This window comes from Podarcis pityusensis, assembly GCF_964106645.2.
Source record: "Podarcis pityusensis genome assembly, chromosome: 16".
Lineage (NCBI taxonomy): Eukaryota > Metazoa > Chordata > Lepidosauria > Squamata > Lacertidae > Podarcis > Podarcis pityusensis.
The window spans coordinates 25,598,050-25,615,097 of NC_138041.1; the positions used below are offsets into that span (position 1 = coordinate 25,598,050).

Below are 17,048 nucleotides of genomic sequence, written 5' to 3' on the forward strand. Positions count from 1 at the left end.
AATGAAGGTGCCAGATGCACTTCTGCGGGGAGGGACTTCTCCAGTTTAGGGGCCACCACAGAGAAGGCCCTCTCCCAGACCGCCCCCACCCCAAGCCCCTGAGGGCAGAGGAACTACCAAGAGTGCCCTGCTGATCTCAGAACCCGATGGTCTCTAGGGAACACTGTGGTCTGTAAGTATTTGAGGCCTGAGTCATTTCGGGCTTTAAACACCAACATCAGCACCTTGAATTGGGTCCAGAAGCGAGCTGTCAACCAGTGCATCTGTTTTAAAATGCAGGAGATCTAAATGGATTATCCTAGCCAGTAATCAGACTGCTGTGTTTTAGACTAAGTGAAGTTTCTAAATCGTCTTCAAGGGTAGCCCCACGTAGACTGCATTGCAGTAATCCAGTCTGGAAGTTAAAAGAGCTTGGGGGTAGGTGTTAAAGTCCAGGTTGGTGAAGAAGGGAAGGGATTTATCACCTTCTCCACCAAATCAATTTACCATTTCTCAGCCCCTTCTGCCTTTTAGTGTTCGATAACCAACTCCCCCCTCTCAGCAGCTCAAAGATGGCATGGATTGAACAGGTGCCAGCCAGGCAAACGATACCTTAATTGGTGACAACTCAAGTATGCCCCACAATACTAGTAGCTCCCAGAATTGAACTTGGACATGTACTTTTAAAAAAAATCACACTAGAAAAGTTAAGTGTGTGTGTGGCCATTCCTCATTCTGGAAATATTCCAGTGGAAAGGGGCTATATACAAAAAGGTGAAATCATACAATGGTAGAGCTGGAAGGGACCCTGAGGGTCATTGAATCCAACCCCCTGCAAAGCAGGAATCTCAACTAATGATACATGACAAATGGTCATCCAACTTCTGCTTATAAACCTCCAAGGAAGGAGAATCCACCACTGTTAAACAGCTCTTATCATCAGAAAGTTCTTCTTCAAGTTTAGTTGAAATCTCCTTCCTTGTGACTTGAATCCACTGGTTCATAAAGTAGATACCTGTCCTTGGGAGACCATCTGCCCTGTTTCCATGTCAGAGACTCTTCCAGGGCAGGTTTCTGCAGTAGCAGTGGCTAAACCATCCAATTGTACCTATTTTAGAGAACCCCACCTGCTAATGGTGAGGCTCATGGCAAGGCCACAGCCAGGGACTCGTGCACAAATCCAGCAGGGAGACTCCTCTATGGCCACTTACGGGTTTGTCTTTAATTCATTCCATAGCACAAAAACTTAGGGGTTGCTTCAGATAACTCGCAGCAGATAACTGGGAGAACGTTTCACTGAACTCTGAGGGGTTTTGCTTTTGAGTAGACATGGAAGTGGCTGCACTGCTAAGTCTTTCTGAAAAATGGCATTGTTTTGTTCAATTTTGAGTGAGGAAAACACTTGCTCAGCCCCTCAAATGTGGTGCCTTCCAGCTTGGTTTGGACGACCACCACCATCGCCCCCAGACAACACAGCCATGCTGGTTGGGACATACCTAGGGATTGGCCAGGTTGGCCCCTGCCAACCGCACAGGCAGAGAGAGGGCACAAAAATGGCATCTCTCTCAGCGCCTTGGCAGAGGAATCTGGACGCCGTCACAGCAGCCCTGCAGAGCCTCCTTCCTGGCAGCGCTGGCGGTTAGTTTGTGCAGTGGGGCTCCCCGTGAGAACACCTCTGCCTGGTCCTCTGTCCTCTCTACACTGTGTCCCACCCTCCATTCCCACTGCGTGCCCCCAGAAGGGACTTTCAGCTGATGTGGTGGCTAAGAAATGTCAGGCGAGGCTCTTCATTTAGCACAGCCGAGTTGCTTTTCCCTGGTTTCTTTCCCGCCTTGACCAATTTCTGGGGCATGTGACGCTGTGGGTTTAACCCAGAAAGCAAGGGCCCTTGACTTAGTGTCAAAGAACCAGCCAGCTGTAAATTGCACCGGCAAAGTTGGAGTTAACTTGTTACTAGCAAAAACACAATTTTCAGAGAGTTGGCCAAGTGCCGGGTCTACTAAGCATAGCAGCTCATCCCCAGTAGGCCTGGCCCCATGAATCAGCTGCAGAAAGTCCCCACCTCCCCACAGCTGTCTAAGTCCCCTCGACTCCACGGCTTTTTCCAAACAACCAGACACTATGCCACTGTTCTGCCCGTTTCAGCTCTCTTCTGGTTCTGGGAGACAAGGTGTGGAGGTAACTTGTCATAGCAGGAGGAGGCAACACACATGACTCTTCACCAGCCTTACTCATCTCTGCCTCTTGGTCTCCCTTCTCTCCATCACCCACTTCAGCTTCTGCCTCCGATTCTGGGCTTCTCTCTGCCACCGACTCTTCCTCTCACCAAGCCCTGTTGCCTCTTCCCAGTCTTCTCCCTCTGACCATTCGTTGTTGTCCCATCACCATTCCCCAGGACCTGAGCGTTCTTCCCTTGGGGGTTCCCCAGCTGATGCCTTTCAGCGGTCCAGGACACTTCAACAGGGCTTGTTTCTGAGTAAAGTGTGCACTGGGAGTGCAACCTCCGAGTTACTGCCTTTCTGCTGGCACCTTGCCAGAAGTAACAGGAAGGCAAGCAAAGTATTGTCCAAAATTCCTGCCTCTGGCTCGCCAGATTTAGGCTGCAGTCCTGTGTACCCACTTTCCTGGGAGTAAACCCCATTGAACTCAGTGGGATTAACTTTTGAGTAGACATTTATAGGATTGTGCTGTTAAAACACCCGGTTTAAGAGTCATTTGTGACTACTGAATTATGTCATGTATTTATTTTCAGAGAGGGGTGGGGACACCAATTGCCAAGGGTGCAAGGAAGCCTATGTATGCCTCTGCATGTTGGCAAAGGCTGATGGGAGTTATAGTCCATAATGGGTATGGAGGTTGGAGCTGATGGGAATTATAGTCCCAAACATCTGGAGGGCACCAGACTGGCAAAGTTTTCACAGCCTTTTTAAAAGGACCGTTTATACTGCCACCCACCGGGTCACACACTAACTCAGGGCCAAACCTCCTGCCATAGCACAGGCCGCAGGCTGCTTAGGAATCTCAAAATGGCCTCCCTGTTCTCGTGAAGCTGCCCTCCTTCTCCAAAGAACCGGCTGAGTATTTGCTCAACTGCTTAGCATGAATCTGAGCACGGCAACTGCCCTTCACGACCCACTGCCAGCCCCACTTTGTCAGGCTGTGTTCACCTGTGTGCATTTGGCTTTCCCAGAAGCAGATCCCAAGGGCCAATCTTTCCCGTATAAAAGTTTGCCTGGGGACCTCCGCTGCCACTGTGCCTGACACGCCATCAGGGGTGGCATCACTTACCTGTTGCTCACGCTGACTCTCGGATGCATCAGCTTCTGTTGTCTCACAGGCCAGGGCAAAAACACTGAGAGGCCAAGAGAGGTCCTGAGAAGGAAGGCAGGGTTTTCTTGCAGATTGCTGGCAATGGAAGCCCAGAGAGCAAAAGTCTTTCCTTGCTCTCACCCACAGATGGAGGGAGGTTGTGCAGCTGCTTATGAGACGCTGGAAACTGGGTTCTGTCACACATATGTCTCACCGGTTTGCTGGTGAATCCCACAGGCAGCGCCTGCTGTTTTGCTCTGTGCTCTGACCTTTGCTTGCTTGCTCCCATCACTAGATTCGTAGCAGTAGCCCTCCTCGCTACTGCCTTCGCCTGTCATGCTGTGACTCTGCTCTGTGCGACAGCTTGTGGCAAAGAAGCCAATTAATATAAAGATTTTTTTTCCTGTTCCTTGGCTGTGAGTTTATTTTTATGCATAAAATGTATACACCTCTTGATTGTAAGAAACAAGAACTCCAAAACCCTCAAAGTGATTTACAAAGAGGATAAAATGTTATGAATAAGGAATATTAACAGCAATGATTTACAACTTTCAAAAAGTTAAAATAGCAATAGACCAAAAGCAGATTAAAACTCGCATCGACCTTCTAAACATCTGGGTAGGCATGTCTAAACCGAAGTGTTTTTAACAGATGCTTAAAAGACGGGGAGAAACAGCACAGCCTCCCTCTCTCACTCACTCACTCACACACACCATTATTGTCAGCAAATGGAAGAGCAAAGGGTCGCCTAATGGGCTCCTTCTTCACTTTGTAGGTAGTCAAAGAAGGAAAGATGAGCAATCCCTCCCAGGGCTGTCCGCAGCTCGGGTGTCTTCTCAGAAAACCTACAAAAAAGAAGGATCCCATGTCAGTGACAACAGATTTGGCTTAATGACCCTTGGAGAGAAATCCCTTGGATAGGTATCCAAGGCAGGCTCTAGCCAGAGAAGCTGAAAGCCCTGGCTTAATATCCACCAATGTGTCGTGTGAGAGTCCTGGGGCCAGCTGTAGAAACCCAGTGCAGACAAGTTGGAGTACATGACCAGCATTGCAGGGGGTTGGAGAAGATGACCCCTGTGTCTCTGGACTAAAGAACTGGGAGACATGCCCCAGGAATCAATGGGGGGTGGAGAAAGTTAGGCTAACAATATTGGGTCCTTAAGAGTGACCACTGCTTCAAATGCCACTTCCAGCAACTATGACACTACCATAAGTTTTCCAGTTAGCGGAGGGAGGGAGGGTCTGGAGAACAAATGAAATGCCTTTGGGGGAAAGTGTTGCATTATTTCCCCTAACATTCCCCCCCCCGGGATTTTGCTCAATGGCTGGTACAGAGAGCGTAATTGGGTCTGTCCCCCCAAGAGCTGAAGGTGTGCTAGGGGCATCGTTGTTCTTCGGACACCCCTTTCCCCCTTTCTCCTCTGCTGTCTCCTGCGATTCAGGAAGTTCTGTATTTTGCTTTTTTTTATGCTAGAAAAACCCATTTGATCAGAGGCGGCAGTGGGATGATGAGAACCCACCGAGAGCCATCAAAAAAGACCCTGCAGCCCAGCAGAGGGGTTGGGCTTTCTGTACCTTTGACGGGTCTGTTTTGAACGAGCGGCTGCTCCAGTTGTGCTTGATCTGAAGGCTCGGGAAAATTACCTGGATGCCATCGCAAAGCCCTGCAAAGTCCTGCTTGACAACAATCTCCTGAAAGGGACAGAAAAGATACCCTCTCCATTCCCACATCAAGAGCATGGTGGAGACGGTTCTCAAAGAGGTGTGTGGCAGGGGGTCTTATCCCCCTATTCCATTTGGGTGGGAGTCCATCACCTTCCAGCCAATCCAGGTTGTGCAGTTATAGCCTAAGTTTCTATGAAATGTGAACCTCTATTCAAAGTGCTGTCCTCAGGGCACACCAGTCCCTGCATGGAATTGTTGGAGAAGATTCACTGCATACAGTGGTACCTCGGGTTAAGTACTTAATTCGTTCCGGAGGTCTGTTCTTAACCTGAAACTGTTCTTAACCTGAAGCACCACTTTAGCTAATGGGGCCTCCTGCTGCCGCCGCGCCGCCAGAGCCCGATTTCTGTTCTTATCTTGAAGCAAAGTTCTTAACCTGAAGCACTATTTCTGGGTTAGCGGAGTCTGTAACCTGAAGCGTATGTAACCTGAAGCGTATGTAACCCGAGGTACCACTGTACATAAATATTTCTCCAATCCCACATTGCCTACTATGGCCTTTGTCAAGATGGTGCCTGCACCAGATGGTTTGGACTACAACTCCGAGCGGCCTCAGTGTGGTTTTGTGACCGTGGAACTGCTGAAAGCTCTAGTAAAAACAAAACAAAACTGGAGAGCACCAGGCTGGTGAAGACTGGGCCACTACATCACAAGCACACCACACCTCTCTTCCAACCACTGACTGACTGATACCTACTGAAAAATCCAGGACTTCCAAGGCAGCATTAAGATTTGCTTGGAGGGCTTTGAGGATCCCAATGCAGCCATCGCTCTGAATGGGGTTCCTGGCCACCTGCAGGTCACAGAACACAAACGTGCCGGGTTTGTTTAGGGCAAAGCACTAAGAACAGGGCTGGGCAACTGGACTCCCAACTGCCATTGGCAATGCTGCCTGCTGGGGCTGATGGGAGATGGAGTCCAATGACACCTGGTGAGGGTCGCAGACTTTCCACCCAGATTGCAGAAGAAGCAATCTCTCTTCTCACTAGAGGAATTCCTCCATCTTTTGCATGTGGTATGGAATGCTACTTCTTAGATCAGATAACATGTGGCTCTCCAAAAGCTGCTGGACTCTAACTTCCATCATCCCTGACATTGCCTGCTGGGGCTTCTGGGAGTTGGAATTTAACCACACCTGGAGGCCCACAGCAGAGGCGGATTTAGGGGAGGGCGATAGGTTTAGTCGCACTGGGCACAGAGCCTCAGGGGCACCACAACTATTATTTAGAATGGATCGCAAGAAGCAGGGATCACAGAATTTGGGCATCGCTGAAATTTGAGACCCCAAGGTCTGCCACTGCCCACAGTTTCGCCATTACTACACTAGAGGATCAGACACTCTCTGAAAAGCCACTTACGCTGAAGATCTTGAGGGTTTTGTTTTCTTTCAGGCCCAAAGCTAGGCAGAGGGCTCCTTCCAGAGAAATACGGTTGTTCCTGAGGAGAAGAAGAAGAGGAAACCATCGCAACCGTCTCATTTCCCTTTCCCTTCTCTTATCTCTATGATCTACCCAGGATGCCAAGCAGAACCTGGGTGCTGAGTGCGCTTACCCAACGTTCAGCTCTTCCAGAACGTTGTTGACTTTCAGGGCCTCACCCAGGGCAGTCGCTCCGCCGTTGCCAAAGCCGTTGTACGAAAGGTCCAGCACCCGAAGGAAGATGTTGGCCTGAGGAGGGAAGGAGCAACGCAGCCTTAGCAAAGCTCTGGGTGGGGAAACCCTCTGGGGCTCTGGGTTCAACATTTTTGAGGGTTTCCCACAGGTATCTGGGTGGTCGCTGTGAGAACAGGACTGGATGGGCTAGTTCAGGAGGCCTCTTCTGATGTCCTACCTGCTCAGACACCCTAGGATTAAACAGATCTGAAATATCTAAAAGACCACCTTCTTCCTTCCAGACCCTCTTGTGTACTACGTTTGGCAGCCCAGGTATTCCCTCCCCACGGAAGTGCATCTGGCATTTTCACTGTACAGCTTTAATCATATGACATCTGAGATGCACGTTTTTAGGGCCCACTCTGCTTGACTGCAAATTGTTTAAACTTGTGTATAATGATATAGCCCATCCTAAGACCTTAAAGTGAAGGGCGGGTAAGAAATCCGGCAAATAAAATAAAATAAAAATTATTACATTGGAGGGAGGTGGGTCTCAGGGCATCCTGCAAGTTGCCACCCCTGATCACTCAGATCGGTCTATTTTGATCCAGAAAGGAAGAATAGTTTTGCTTAAGTCTCCTCCTCTGCCTCCTCCAACCTTTTTGAAACAGAATGTGGCAATGTGCTAAGGCCCTCCCTACTCCTGATTTCTTTATGCCAGGGGCCAGTTGGGGTTGCCTTGCTATATTCACAACAGAGACGCATAAGCAGACTTTCCTAAGCTTTTAATAAGGAAATAGGAATGCTGTAATCTGGAAGGATTTGGAACAGGGAGAACCAAAGCATCCCTTTGAACATGACACAAGGTTTTTTCATGCACTGGTGAGAATATATTTTCAGTGGCAAGTAGCATAGAAAGCTGACCTGTACTGATTCAGGCTCAGTATTGGCAACACTGACAGCAGCTCTCTAAGGTTTCAGGCAGGAGGACATTTCTGGCTCTACTTGGAGATGCTGCTGTGGAATGAAGCAGAGAACTTCTGCAAGCAAAGCAGGGCTTCTACTTGAACTATAAACTTCAGACCACTGGTCCAGCTAGGTCAGTATTGTCCACAGCTCTCAAAGATTTCAGGAAGTAGCCTTCTTGCCTGGAGATGCTGGGGATTTAACCTGAGACCTTCTAAATGCAGAACAGATGCTTAAGACATGACATTACAACTGTAGCCGAACTGTAATTAGGCAGTTCTCTTACCCCTAAGCCTTTGGCAATAGCAACTGCTCCTTTGCCCCGGAAGTGGTTCCAGCTGAGATCAAGCTCCTTCAGCCCAACGTTTTCTGCAATTGCTGGTCCAAGAACCCCGCCTGGTTAAATGCAGAACACAAAAAATGGGCCAAGAAGCACAAGCCTTAGATAAGAGCAACTGCAACATCCAGAAGTCCCCTCCAGCATTTGCCAACGTGCCCCCTGACTTAAGGAGCTGGAAATCTCACAATCAGAGATCAGCATGACCAAATCCCCCCCACGCTACTGATCTCTCTACCCATGGAGCAGAAAAAGGGGAGGGATGAGACGAGTAGAAACCACAAGCAAAGAGAAAGCATTCTGCAGGAAGCAGGTATGTATGAAGCAAAAAACCTCAGGGGAGTTCAAAGAATCATAGAATTGCAGAGTTGGAAGGAACCCAAAAAGACATCTAGTCCAACCCCCTGCAATGTAGGAATTCATGGACTTCAGATTTCTGCACCTTGGGGGAAAGAAAACAGATTACATGGCTCTCCAACCAGAAGGAACACCAACAAGAGATTGGATGGCCATCTGTCATGGATGCTTTAGCTGTGATTCCTGCATTCCATGGGATTGGACTAGATTGGACTAGAGGACCCTTGGGGTCCCTTCCAACTCTACAATTCTATTATTCTATGTTTTAAAAGCTGTAGCTGGGAAGATCTCCTGCAGTAGCCCTGCTGAAATGAGCTGGTGCTCCACCGAAAGAAACCCCCCCCCCAAAAAAACCCCAAAGGCTTGCAGATGAGACTTTCCTGGTGGATTGGTGTCTGCGTTAATTTGGATGGGGTAGGTAGGACTGCTCTTCCACCCTGGCTCTTCCAGCTGCAGTCAGGTGGCAGGGGGTGCTCTCATTCTCCACTCAGACGGATGGAAACTACTGTTTGGGGATTCTACTGCGAAGTTAAAACATGCCAATTTTCTTGGGCCTTTGGAGGTATTTGGAGGAAATTGGTGCAAGCTCAAGGCCCTCAAAGTTTTTTTATCTATATAATTTTTATTAAATTTCCTGTTTTACAATTTCAAATAAACATTTTACATACTTAAAATATCAACAACTACTTCTCATTCCGTGGTTCATTTCGCGTATCTTATATCCCTGCATATTTTACAATAACTATACCAATCGGTTTTCCATTATTACATCCATCAAAGAATATTTACACTGTTGAATTTATCTTAATGCTGCCAGCGTTTTCAGCTGTACACAGTTATTTTCCATATACTCAATAAACTCGAGGCCCTAAAAGTTTTTAATACTGCATTGATGTTGTTTGTACCGTTCATGGATGAAAATCATTTTTATTATTGTCTGTATGTTTTCCTTCTTCCCTTATGTGTTGCGTGTAGTTTTTTAAATTGCAAGCCTGTGGGTAGGTGTCTTATCTGGGAAGTCTTTTTGGTTGTAGAGTGGGGTACAAATGCTCTAAATAAATAAACAATATTAATAATACATAAATTTTAAAACCTCTTTTGAGTCCTACCTTTCTTCCTTTTTCTCTCTGTCTCTCTCTCTCTCAACTCAGCCTAGACTGTTGCTATTTCCTGTGCTCTCTCTCTCAATCTCTCTCTCTGTCCCCTCCTGTTTTCCATCAACTCCCTGTGACCTCATCAAAAGGTAAATGGGAAGGGAGAAAGACCTGATCAGCCACAGAAGGAGGTTTTCTTCAGTTAGGGAGGCGAAGGGGAGAATGCCAAATATCAGCAGGGAAGGAGCCAAGGACAAGGGAAAGGCAGCTGTAAGAATAGCAAAAGGGGACTGAGAAGTAGGAGGCAGCGCAAGAAATCAAGAATGGTGCAGAAATTGAAATAGCAGAAGAGGAGCTGGTACAGAGGATGAGGGAGAGGAGGGAACAATCATGGCTGTTGCACCCTGGAAAATAATATTGACAGCTGTTAGCACACATTTGCAAATAACTTAAAAAACCCAGATCAAGTGATATTTCCATCTGGAAATCCCTTTGCTAGCAAAAATATGCAGGTGAGTTCTCAGATGTAAATGGAGCACAGCTCTTTGATCAAATATTAATTGTCCCTGAAGCAGACTTTGCCAGTCTGGTGCCCTCAAAATGCTTTGGACTACAACTCCCATCAGCCTCAGCATCCTATGGCTGTACTGACTGGGCCTGACAGGAGGTTTTATTAGAGGAGGTACAAAGCATCAGGAGGATGCCAGGTTGGTAGGAGATCTCCTATTCCCCTCCCAGATCTGCAATTCCCAGAGTGGTTTAACAGTCAATCCCTCTTCCCAGGGAACTCTGGGGATTGTAGCTCTGGAAAAAGAATAGAGGTTTCCTGCCCAGAGATGGGAGCTTCATCTACCAGAGATGAATGGCAGATGAAGTTGATGGACTATGCCAAAATGGCTACAATGACCGGAAGAATCAGAAATCAGGAAAACCAAAATATTAATAAAGAATGGGGAAAATTTATAACTTATGTTAAAGACCATTGTAAACAGTTAAAATCGTTAGTGGGATTGAATATCACTTGTAGTTTAATGGTGAATTTGGATACAATGGAGATGTAAAAGATTTGGATCATCATAAAAGATGCAGGAGGAAATGATTAATAACAGGACCCACAAAGGGGAAGATGGAAGTCCAGGAGATTCCTTGGAATCTTCTTGTTATGATTTATGTTTGATATATGATTGTAAAATTTTAATCTGAAAAGCCAAATCAATATTTATTTATTTTTAAAAAGGAATAGAGGTATCCTAACTGCTCTCAGAACCCTTAACAAACTACATCTCCCAGGATTTTGTGGGGGAAGCCATGGCTGTTTAAAGTGGTATGATACAGCTTCCAATGTACTGTTTGGTGCAGATGGAGTCACACCCATAGCCCCGCCCACTCTTGCCCCAAGCTCCACCCACCACCGGCACGTGGCCTATAAGGGAATGTGTCCCTTGGGTTGAAAAAGTTTCCCCACTCCATACCTTCTTTCTTAAAGGGGAAGTTCAGAACAACTAAGTTTTCATCAACCTCGTGCCCTCCAGCTCTTTTGGGAAACTAGGACTAGGACCAGCCTCAACAGGCAGAGCCATTACTGTTGGCAGGGGCTGATGGATGTTGTAGTCCAAAACATCTGGAGAGCACAAAGTTGGCAAAGGCCGTTCTCTGCCTTTCTTTGCAAGGGAAGCTGCTTTACCTGCCAGCTCTTCAAGCATGTTATGACTCAGATCGAGGGATTCCAGTTTGTTGTTGATCACAAAAGCATCTGCTAGGTATTTGGCCACACGTTCATCTAATTCATTTCCAGAGAGCTTCAGGGTTAGTAGTGTCCTATTCTCCCCAAGCATGGAGGACAAAGCCTTCGCCCCTTTCACTCCAATCCTGTTCTCTGACAAATCAACATCTGAGAGGGAAGAACAAGACAGACTTTTAGCCCCGACTCCCACAAAATAAAACCCGTCTCTCATTTCAGACCCATTCCCCTTCCACCTTTCCAGGGCCTTCAGTTGGCCCCTTGAACAATCTCAGATCGGAGGAGGTCAAGAAGTGGTCACCTCTGAAAAACTGAACATGTTGACAGCTCCTCAAAGGAGAAAATCACCTCCCCTAATCCCACTTTGCCATAAAAATATCAATTATATTATCTCATGGACTCTGGAAAACAAACAAAAAAAGGAATAACCACACTCAGGATACAGAACATAAACTCTGAGAGGATGGGTTTCTTAGGGCTGTTCCACTTATTATTAGGTCTCACTGAGGGCTAGGCACTTTTATTTGTATTTATTTGTTACATTTATTTCCTGCCTCGTCTCCAAGCAGCTCATGAGGGTGTGTTTGGTTTTATTTCCTAACAACCCTGCAAGGTACTGATACGGAAGGGGGGGGGGGCATGTCTTCTTCTTCACCTTCTTCGCTACAATATATCCATTTATTTCCAATTGCCAATGTCAAAAGGGACTAAAATCTATAAAATTCATAGAAAATCAACGTGCCAATTTGCTCAATTTCTCTAGGACTCCATGACACCTCCCCTGTCCTCCATAATCCCTCAAGCAAGGTGTCAAGACCCTAATCCTGTCAAATCGCTCTGCCAAGCCCTTCCTCCGGGCGATGCCAGGTGACAGACTATGCATACATGGACCATTGTCTTCTCAGGATGTGCTTATCTGCGCATATCTCCAGCTCTGCATATTCCCCCCTCCCTCCTCCATATGTTAATCCGGTGTAACCCAACCTCTTCCTAATGTATTCGTGATGTAATCTGTGTAACCCAACCTCTTCTTAATGTATTCATGATGTAACTGGGATGTATTTTGCACTGTATTCTGGGACATGGAGGGAAATTTCAAAAGTTCATGTCACCCCTTTCTCGCTGTTCAATCTCGCCTTGAACCTGTTGCGCAATAAACTCGGGTCTCCTGGAACTTGCTCCTGTCTCCGGCTGAGCTCATTTTCTTCCGCAGGGACCCGCGGACTTAGTCCGACGAGCTGGGTGGCAGAGTAACCCTGCACCCAGATTTTACCGTAACAGTACGGAAGACTGAGAGACAGAGACTGGCTCAGGGAGGCCTACAGAGCTTTGACTAACGGGGGATTTGAATCCTAGATTCCCAGGTCTTGGTCTTGACATTATAACCACTCTTACCTGTCTTCACCAATTTGTGCCCTCCAGATGTTTGGGACCACAAATCCTATCCAACCTAGCCAGCATGCCTATATGATGGGTGTGTAGCTGTGCTGGCTGGGGCTAATGGGAATTGTAGAATTTTTCTATATGCAAGTACAGCTACTAGAATAGTGATTGCTACTAGGTGGAAGTCACAAACTATACCCACAAAGGGGGAATGGATTTGTAAACTAAATGAATATTTAATGTTGGCAAAATTAACTGCTATAATAAGAAATCAGTCGAATCAAAAATTTAAAAAGGAGTGGAAATGTTTTGATGAATATATGGCAAAATATTGCTCAAAAATATATATGCTAATATGCCTAGATTAAAATGTGAAGTACTGGATGGAAGAAAAATTAGTAAGGAAAGATAATAAGAATATATAGATGATTTGAGAAGGTTGCAGAATGCAAAGATTATTGTAAATTGTATAATGTGGAGGAAATCGAGTGGGGGCAGAGGGAAGTGGGAGGAAGGAGAAAAGAACAATATGATGGATTGAGGAAATAGAAATGTAAATGTATGGGGGGTGGGGAGGAAATGGTGTTGGCTTTTGTTAAGTTGTGGGCGAACATATCAGATGACACAGCGATTCTTCCAAAGCAGCTCTTTATTTGTAAGCTGGAACAGAACTAAAGCTGAGGAGCTCAGTCAGCCTGCTTATATAGAGCTCCAGAACAATGTAACTGTTGCCATTTTCTAAAACTATCCAATCACTGAACGTCACTTTTCGATCCTTCATTTGCATACAAACTATCCAATCACTGAACGTCGCTTTTCGATCCTTCATTTGCATAACTATCTACAGTATCCCCCTGCTGGCCCAGGGTGAGAACTTCAGTACATAACAGCTTTGGTACATCTGTATTGTAAAGTAAGATGTGAAAACCAATTTTTTAAAAAAGGAATTGTAGTCCAAAACTTCTGAAGGACGCTAGGTCAGCAAACACCGTGCTATACCATAAAAAACCTCCACAGCAAAAGCAGCTCGGGCCTGTCTGTCACAAGGCCTCTATTTTGCCACGTCCTTGCTACAAAGACCTTCTCGAAACCTCAAAATTAAGGGACACACCTGAAATGTAACAATTTTCTTTCAACATCTCGGCCACGGCTGCTGCTCCCTCTCCGTCCAGCCAGTTGTCACTCAGGTTTAACTTCACAATGGATGTGTTGTTTGCCAAGGAAGGAGCTAGGGCTTTGGCTCCCTGAGATACAGAAGAGAAAAGTGAAGAAATACATGGATTGTCCATGCTGGATCAGGGCAAAGTCCCATTGGGTCCAACGCTCTTACACATGGCTGTGGTCATAAGAACATAGGAGGACCCAATGGCCCATCTAGACCAGCTTTCTGTCCTCACAGTTGCCACCCAAATGCCACCCAGGACTTGAGCACAAGAGCACTCTCCCCTCCTGTGGTATTCAAAAGCATCACTGCCTTTGACAATCAAGGCTAGCGCTCATTTGGGCTGATGGGACTTGTAGTCCAAAACAGCCCGGTCTACTGGAGCAGATGGGAATTGATACCTTGGGTCCAAGGCCATAGTGCTTCAGGGTCAGTTCAGAATCTTTCATGTGGCGTAAAAAATATGAAATGGGAACGACGCCATGCATTCGGCAGGTGTTGAGATATTTGGCTTTTCCTGTTGGGTCATGGGATGTCTTAGAATCTAATGTTGGGAGGGAGAAAAAAGAGTCAACGTAGGGAGGGATAACTCTGCAAAGCAAGAAAGCTATTTAGACGTAAGGCAAGCCATTAAAGCATCTGCAGTTAATGGACAGTCCACCCAAGGGCATTGTGACCTTGAGAATCACAAAAGATGTACAGTGATACCTCGGGTTACATATGCTTCAGGTTACATATGCTTCAGGTTACAGACTCCGCTAACCCAGAAATAGTACCTAGGGTTAAGAACTTTGCTTCAGGATGAGAACAGAAATCGTGCAGCAGCGGCACAGCAGCAGCGGGAGGCCCCATTAGCTAAAGTGATGCTTCAGGTTAAGAACAGTTTCAGGTTAAGAACAGACCTCTGGAATGAATTAAGTACTTAACCCAAGGTACCACTATACTGCATGTCACAAGGCGAGAAATAAGTTGTTTCTCCCTCTCTCATAATTCTAGAAATAGTGAGTACCCAATGAAGCCCAGCCAAAGGCAGCTGCAGTCCAAGCACATCTGGAAGGCCGCAGATCAGCCATCACCCCCTCCTCTAAGTCATACCTTCTATTTCAAGGTCTGTGTCCCAGTCTTCATCCCTTTCCTCCTCCTCCTCCTCTTCCTCCTCTTCAGAATCGTTTCCAGCATTCTCTGGGTAACAGGGACCACTTTCCTCATGTACAGTCTGGGGCTCGTCAGCGGGCCTTAAAAAAGTCTGAGGAAAGACATACGTATAGGATTTTACTCCAAGCAAATAGTCATGTCAAAATTCATCTACTCAAACCCTGGGAACTAAGGAGAAAGTCGATTTGAAAACAATGATAGCAAACAGCCAGAGTGCTGAGTGATGAATTGGAACAATCACAGGAGGACATTGTTTCTGTTCAGACGTACTGAGAACGTGTTTTGGACTACAATTCCCATCAGCCCCAACATCATATGGCCATGTTGGCCCAAAACATCTGGATGGTTGCCAGACCCTCCAAGTGTTGATATTTTCAGGGACATCCCTGATTTAGAGAAGCCATCCCGGTTTCTGATTTGAACATGGAATGTCCCATTTTCATTAGAGAAATGTTGGAGGGTATGGAGTTATCGGACCCCCGAGCCATCTAAATGCAATCCTGCACACTGAAGTTTTCAAAAAATGTTTATTTATTTATTTTAAAAAATATTTTTTATTAGTTTTACATATAATCACAATACGTAACATTGTATCCTCTTAATAAATCTATTGGCTCAGCTGTTTAGTTGTTTAGGCAAAAATGTTTAATGTTTTATTCTGTTTTTATATATGTTGGAGGGGACGCGAGTGGTGCTGTGGGTTAAACCACAGAGCCTAGGACTTGCCGATCAGAAGGTTGGCGGTTCGAATCCCCGCGATGGGGTGAGCTCCCGTTGCTCGGTCCCTGCTCCTGCCAACCTAGCAGTTTGAAAGCACGTCAAAGTGCAAGTAGATAAATAGGTACCGCTCCGGCGGGGAAGGTAAACGGTGTTTCCGTGCGCTGCTCTGGTTCACCAGAAGCAGCTTAGTCATGCTGGCCACATGACCCGGAAGCTGAACGCCGGCTCCCTCGGCCAATAAAGCAAGATGAGTGCCGCAACCCCAGAGTCGGCCACCACTGGACCTAATGGTCAGGGGTCCCTTTACTTTTATATGTGTTGGAAGCTACCTAAAGTTGCTGGGGCAACCCAGTAAGATGTGTGGAGTATAAACGGTAAAATTATCATTATGGAATTGGGATGTCCCCTTTTTCATCGAGGAAACATTGGAGAGTATGAGTTCCATCAGGTTGGGGAAGAGTCCTCTAAAGCAAGATTGGGGGAACCTCTCGCCTTCCAGATGCTGCTGGACTTCAACTCCTATCAGCCCCAGCCAGCACGGCCAATGGCCAGGGATGATGGGAGTTGTAGTGCAGCAACATCCAAAAAGGCACCTGCTTTGCTAACCAGATGTGGCTGGATTTATTGATTGAATCTTTTAAAATCTCACCTAGTCCAACACTCTAATCATGGCATTCATAGCCCACCTTTTTCTCCAAGGAGCTAAATTAATCTTCACAACAACCCTGTGAGGTAGGCTAAACTGGCAGTGAGTGACTGGCCCAAGGTCACCCAGTGAGCTTCACATGGCCAAGTGGGGGTATGAGCCTTGGCCTTCTGGTTCTAGTCAAACACCCCAAACTCGGCCCGGGCAGCTATTTTGGGACTACAACTCCCATCATCCCTGACCACTGGTCCTGTCAGCTAGGGATGGTGGGAGTTGTAGTCCCAAAACAGCTGAAGGGCCGAGTTAGGGGATGCCTGCTCTAACCGCTATACCGCACTGCCTCATCCTTGATCGTTGCCCATGCTGGCAGCTGTGCATGATGGGAGTTGTAGTCCAATCGCATCTATAGGAATACTACAAGCGGTGTCCTTTTGCCTGTGGGTTTTTCCTAGCTGCTTATTTTTAGCGGCCCCGTTGAGAGAAAGGCGCTGCATGAGCTTCCCAGACCCCAGCCTTTCCCTCTAAAACTACAAGTCCCAGAAACCCCCATGGTCTACGTCACACGCTAGTTCCCCCGCCCACCAGCCCGCAGGCCTCCCGCTCCTCCTTAAGACCGCGGCCTTCTTCCTCGGTTCTTTTTTCCTCACCGCTGAGCCGCCGGAGCCCAGACGAGCGGGGGCAGGAGTACCGCGACTGGGAAGGCGATCCCCGACGTCGGTCTCCTGCTCGGGCACCGGCGACAGCGGCAGCTTCGGCATCGGCGCGGCTCGGGCCTAGTCTACCAGCCGGTTGCCGTGGCAACGGCGTCGCGCCAGGGAGGGGCGGGCACAGCCCGGCATCGCGGAAGCCGATTGGACGGGGAGGTGACTAGGCGAACCTATC

At 47.1% G+C, this 17,048-nt stretch overlaps 1 protein-coding gene across 1 annotated transcript; it reads right to left on the reverse strand.

Moving 5' to 3' along the window:
* Nucleotides 1-672: 672 nt before the first annotated feature.
* On the reverse strand, nt 673-16,984 carry LRRC74B (leucine rich repeat containing 74B). The gene is made up of 11 exons (XM_080986384.1): nt 16,814-16,984; nt 14,741-14,891; nt 14,047-14,189; nt 13,595-13,727; nt 11,044-11,250; nt 7,858-7,967; nt 6,565-6,680; nt 6,372-6,450; nt 5,711-5,806; nt 4,864-4,980; nt 673-4,133 (listed from the first exon to the last, which is right to left on the reverse strand). Exons 1-11 carry the CDS (start codon nt 16,922-16,924, stop codon nt 4,125-4,127), a joined length of 1,272 nt encoding a protein of 423 aa, XP_080842510.1. The 5' UTR covers nt 16,925-16,984; the 3' UTR covers nt 673-4,124.
* Between the last annotated feature and the right edge of the window lie 64 nt (nt 16,985-17,048).

Coding starts and splice junctions, on each gene's coding strand:
- LRRC74B (XM_080986384.1), bottom strand. CDS start 16,924: ATGCCGAAGCTGCCGCTGTCGCCGGTGCCCGAGCAGGAGACCGACGTC. Junction 14,190..14,740: donor CACAGACCTTGAAATAGAAG/GTATGACTTAGA, acceptor TCCCAACATTAG/ATTCTAAGACATCCCATGAC. Junction 4,981..5,710: donor TGGAAGTCCTGGATTTTTCA/GTAGGTATCAGT, acceptor TGTCCCTTTCAG/GAGATTGTTGTCAAGCAGGA.